The 5,195-nt window shown below is 49.6% G+C and overlaps 2 protein-coding genes across 2 annotated transcripts in view; one reads left to right on the top strand and one right to left on the bottom strand.

Annotated features, from left to right (window-relative positions):
• Positions 1-161, top strand: part of LOC104278974 (phosphorylase b kinase gamma catalytic chain, skeletal muscle/heart isoform-like) — a 4,652-nt gene extending 4,491 nt beyond the window's left edge. Inside the window, 1 exon segment of the mRNA XM_009876106.1 lies at positions 1-161. This exon segment is cut by the window's left edge and continues 26 nt beyond it. Within this exon segment, the coding sequence (XP_009874408.1) occupies positions 1-161 (161 nt within the window).
• Positions 162-733: 572 nt separating this feature from the next.
• SUMF2 (sulfatase modifying factor 2) lies at positions 734-4,950 on the bottom strand. Its single transcript, XM_009876107.1, has 8 exons — positions 4,793-4,950; positions 3,850-3,964; positions 3,207-3,251; positions 2,866-3,016; positions 2,334-2,389; positions 1,836-1,920; positions 1,185-1,350; positions 734-839 (listed from the first exon to the last, which is right to left on the bottom strand). Exons 1-8 carry the CDS (start codon positions 4,927-4,929, stop codon positions 734-736), a joined length of 861 nt encoding a protein of 286 aa, XP_009874409.1. The 5' UTR covers positions 4,930-4,950.
• Between the last annotated feature and the right edge of the window lie 245 nt (positions 4,951-5,195).

A 5,195-nucleotide genomic window follows, 5' to 3' on the forward strand; every position in this document is an offset into this window, starting at 1 on the left:
CGGCCCCCCTAAAGCCCGCCCGCAAGCTGATCGACGCCTGCGCCTTCAGGACCTACCGGCACTGGGTGAAGAAGGGAGAGGCGCAGAACAGAGCTGCCCTCTTCGAGAACACCTGCAAGGCCATTTTACTGACCTTGGCGGTCGAGGAAGGGCTGTTTTGATTGCCGCTGTGTAAGCCGACGAGTTTGCTCAGAGTTAAGGCAAGTAAAATCTTTGAAAATGAAACAGTGGTTTCTTTCACTTTTTCCCAGAGATACAGATGGCTTCAGGTCTGGTGCAAGTGCAAACCCGACAGAGGGCAGCAATTTGCCCCCGGGGTATGTCCCAGGTGAGATGGGGACCGATGAGTCCTCTGGCCAGGGACATGCCCCATCGCGCTCCCTCATGGCAGCCCCGTGCTGGTGGTCATGGCGGGCTGCAGCGTTCACTCGCTCTGGGTGAGGATCGGAGCAGCGCCGGCCCAGTCGCACACGCACACGCGCTCCTCAGCTTATTGACAATGGACACCGAAAAGAGCTGTGACAGCTACCGCACCAAAAGGACTTTAAAGACAGACCCCCCTGCCTGCTCCTCCCAGGCACTGCTCGTGCCCAGACATCCCAGCACAGAAAGGAGTTTTAACTGAAAGTATTTATTTTTAGTTTTTAAAACTGGGTTTAATGAAAGCGACTGTCAGGGGTTACTGGTCATCTCCACAGGAGAAAATGCCTCCAGGTCTTCCCCAGCAACCTCCTCAGAGCTCAGGTTTGCTTCGGCTTTTCTTGGCCGTGACGGGCAGGACATCAGCAGCGCAGCGGAAGCTGAGGTTGTCAGAGGCCGAGTCTGGCGTGTTCCCCATTCTCACGGGGGGAAAAAAGAGACCTGAAATCAGGGATCCTTCCTAGCTAATGCTTAAATTGTTTCACATGAGCCTCTGTAACAGACTAGACACATTTTCCACTTCCCGTGAATAACCGCAAGAAAAGCATTCTAAATACTTGGTGGAAAACACTCAAGAAGTGATTAGGAACATATTTATAGCAGTAAAACTTCTGGCACTATTTGCAATATGTCTTCCTAACTGTTTCTCAGAAAAAAATGAGTAGGAACAAACAAATGCCTTTTAAAATAACTCCCCCCTTCCACATAAAACCAAGCCAGAAGAAATCACTGTGAAACATCACCTGGGCAGTGCCCAGACCCACCTGGTAGTAACACGAGCTTTATGATTTGCGGACCCGTCCGCGGTATCGATCCATGAGGCCCCTCTCAGGACCTGCATGTTCTGAGCGCGCTGCCTCGGGGAGAGACCCGGAGTCACGTACTGGGACGCGGTCCACTCCCACGTGTTGCCCAGCAGGTCGTAGAGCCCTGAGACATGGATGGATTTGCATCAGGTTTATGAGAGCACGTTCACAAGGGCTGCAAAAGCGTTTGGTGTATGGAGGGGGGCCACAGTGTTAAAGCATCACTGCAAGAGGGGGATTTAACGGTGAGACTGGGAACCAGCAGCTCTTTACTCTACTGCAAGCTGCCCCCTTTACAACTGGACCTTTAATATGTTTCACTGTTTCCCATCTGCATGAGGGGCTCGGGATTTCCAGGTAAATCACATCAAAGCGCAAAATAACTGACGTCTAATTAAAAGCAGGGGATGTTTTGTGCACCAGGTGCACATCAGCCAACTCTAGTGACAACCATCAGGGCTTTTGCTGGGCTCGGTTATTCGATCAAGATGCTGATGTGGTCACACATCGTATCTGAAACTCTGCCACAACTACAGGATTTTATAATTAGTGTTAGTTTAGGAAGCAGATGCCATTCCCAAACCCAGGGTGGAGATGCCTGCTCCGTACCGTAGTTGTTCTGAGGAGGGAACGCTGCCACCGGCGAGACGCCGTGATAACCGTCTTCGGCCGTGTCGACCCTTGGGAAATCACCCTGTGGAAAGGAAGACCCCTCCAGGCAAAGACCCGCTGGGGAGATGACACAAAATCCTGCTCATCCCACAACTGCATTACACTTAAATAAGAAAAAAAAAATTGCAAATTAACTCTACGTAGCATTTCTGGCCAAGAGATGAGCCGTCTAATGTTCTCCCAAGACACCTCCTTTTCAAACAATTTTATGTATGAATTTTTGGAAGCACTGAAATCCTGGTTTCCCAGGGAAGCTGGGCCGAGTCTGCTCCCTTCAAAGATATTTTGGACAACCCACGAAGAGCTGAATTTCAGTACCCTGTGGGTAAGCCTGTGTTGCTTCCCAGGACCACACAGCCTGCCTGGGCACCCAGGTTGAGTAAAACACCACCCTCCAAAGAGCTCCGCGTAGATGGGGTGATCTTTAGGTCTTACCTGCCACAGATTTGTACGGTTCAGCTGAAACTTGTTTCCCCAGGGATACACCCTTTCTGCCAAAGAGGAAGAGACAACTGTTACCCCTGTGCCGCTCCAGCCTCTGCATTTGCCTGTTTTTACCCAAGCTTTTACGACTGTCTTTTTCTGCTCAGAAAAGATGGGAACTGGCAACAGCTTCCTGGTTACAAACCATCGGTCGTGCCAGGGAGTCCCACACTCTCCCCAGCAATCCCAGTGGCTCCTTTATGCCAGCAGCAATGTTGGGGGGCAGGGGGAACCTTTCCTTGCCCCAAACCCCTGAAATGGTATTTTTAACTGGCAGAAGTGCTTTGTTTAGGAAAATACATTGAGACCATAAATAAGCCACTTCTTCCTATATTATCACTATTATTATTAGTTCAACTCTGGGGCCAAAAGAGGTGGTTTGGCTCCTCAGATTAATCTCTGAAAACATCCCTGGATGGAGGTTTGGTAGAACTAATGTTACTCAATGTCTCAGTTTGGAAAAAGGTCAGAGCTTGATACGTACGCTCCAGTCCTCCCCTGGCAGCAAATTCCCACTCCTCCTCCGCCGGGAGCCTCTTCCCTTTCCAAGCGCAGAACGCCCGCGCATCGTTCCAGCTCACGTGCAGCACCGGGTAATCCAGCCTGTCCTTGATGCTGGAGCCAGGACCTGAGGGCTGGGAAGAATTGCATCAAACAGATTTTAATTAATTTTACACATTTTTCAATTACAAAGGGACTAAAGGACAGAAGAAGCCAATGTGGGGAACGTGCAGCAAGCAGAGATGCTGGTTTTTCCCTAAGTTCCAGCACACACTAAGACGCTCCCAGCACAGAGAGGACTCACTGTGCCGGGTTTTTACTCACCTGTCGCCAAAAGGCCTTCTCGATGGGCAGCCACCAAGGGGCAGACTGGGAAAAGAAACAACCCCAGATTAAAGCTGAATTGGTGACAGCCCTTGACACCACCCTAGAGCAGCGCGCGTAAAGAAGAGCGCGTGTTAGTCTGGAACTTGTTTCGTGCTGCTGTTTGAGCTGGGATATCGCAGGCATTTCGGCAGCGCTTTCCAACTGAGTAGAGATGTCTGCCTTTAGTGTGAGAAAAGATGAAACGGCCTGTGCTGTTTAGTTTTTCTGTTTTAAAGTTTGATTAATAAAGTACTTCGAAACGCGCTTTGCTCTCTCCCAGCTCACTGGAGCATCTCACGAGTCCAGCCTGATGGTGGTTGGAGAGGATGTAAACAGGGGAACACATGAATCAACCCAGGCTCAACCCTGCCGTTAGTTTCAAAAGCAAAATAGCCCAAGACTAAAGGAAAACCACTGAGCGTGGCCAGGCTCCGCACTGAGAGGAGGCTGCTACTCGGTAGAAAAGCAGTGCCGGCCAGGGTCTCCCCTCCTGGTTTGCTTTTTTTTTTCACTTAAAACAGAGGGGTCAGGCAGGGCTGTGACCAGAAATACCATCTCCAGCATCATCACTGAAACTCATCCCCAGGGCATTTAGATTTACCTCCAGCTTCTGGGTGACTTTTGTTTTCAGCTCTTCGGATACAAAATCCTCAAAGACAAAGCTCCAGCCAAACGCTTCTGCTTCTGTTTTGTACTTCTGTTCTCTGACAAACTCCCTGGCACAAATACAACATGCTCAGGAGGCTGGGTAAGAGTCCTGCAAGAGTGATGCCACCAAATCCAGCGACCTGCGCACGCGACAAGTTCAGAGGAAGGCAAAACACACACAACCCACAGACGCCCCATCTGCGGAGAGTCCGGCTCCTCCCCAGCCCAGCTCCAGTTGGCCTGATGTAATTTAACAGATAAAATAGTTCTGAACGGCATCTGTTAACCGATCTGGTGGTTTTAATGTTACCTATGCAGATAAACGCACCCTGCACCCCTGTCCTCCATAAAATGTAACAGTTGCACAGGTCAAAAACCCCTTAAAAGCCACTAAACCTACGGCTGCTGACAGGTCAATGTTCCCAAAATGCAAAAACACATCAAGCACTGTGGCAGAACCTCACCCTGTTTCTGTCCCACCTGTTTCCCCCTTGCCTAAATTGCAGTAATGGCTGTTACTGGGTGCTGCTGGGCAGTGACTGGTGCGTGGAAGTGTTGGCTTTTTTTAACCAACACAGGCTCAGCAGGCGAATAAAGGCATTCGTTAGTACAAGGGCTTCTATAAAATATTCACTAGTGGGAAGTGAACCCACAGGAACCCTAAATGTGAAGCAGCAGGGAAAAGGGAAAGGGAAAAAGAGAAGGAAGCACGTTTGCAAGCTACACTGATGAGATGCTCCAGCTTGCACCGCAGATGATTTATTACTGCCAAACATATTTTTTTGTTCTAATGACAGCGCTGGGAGGGTCCAAGTGTTGCTCTCAGACCCCGTCCCCCACACCCAGACCCTCCCCGGAGCCACCCAGCCCCTGCGAGCCCAAACCTCCGCCCATACCTGAAATCCCCGTTTGTGACAGGGAACCTGTCGAGAGCGAACGGCTGCACCGTCCCCTCCCTGACGGGCCCCTCTCCACTGCTCTTCTCCAGGGAACCGAATCCCATCCGAAACGTCCCCCCGGGCAGCTGCACCATGCTTTCATCCTTCCCGAACACTAAAAGCAAAGAAATTCTGAGTGAGAACTTTGATTTTTAAATGTGACCGTGGAGGACGAGTTGTGCGTTGTTTGCCAGAGAGTAATTTTATGTACTGGAGGTAGGGTCCAGTATGATTAAATATACATAAAATAACATGCAGAATACACTATTATATAGAACATATTATCTCTAACATACAAAATAGATTGTATTTTATATATATATATATATAACACCGAAATGACTATGGTTAGCATCTGCAG

The sequence above is a fragment of the Apaloderma vittatum genome, unplaced genomic scaffold (genome assembly GCF_000703405.1).
Source record: "Apaloderma vittatum isolate BGI_N311 unplaced genomic scaffold, ASM70340v1 scaffold30969, whole genome shotgun sequence".
NCBI lineage: Eukaryota > Metazoa > Chordata > Aves > Trogoniformes > Trogonidae > Apaloderma > Apaloderma vittatum.

Coding starts and splice junctions, on each gene's coding strand:
- SUMF2 (XM_009876107.1), bottom strand. CDS start 4,929: ATGGTGCAGCTGCCCGGGGGGACGTTTCGGATGGGATTCGGTTCCCTG. Junction 3,017..3,206: donor AGAAGGCCTTTTGGCGACAG/GTGAGTAAAAAC, acceptor AATTCTTCCCAG/CCCTCAGGTCCTGGCTCCAG. Junction 1,351..1,835: donor CCCTCCTCAGAACAACTACG/GTACGGAGCAGG, acceptor TCCATGTCTCAG/GGCTCTACGACCTGCTGGGC.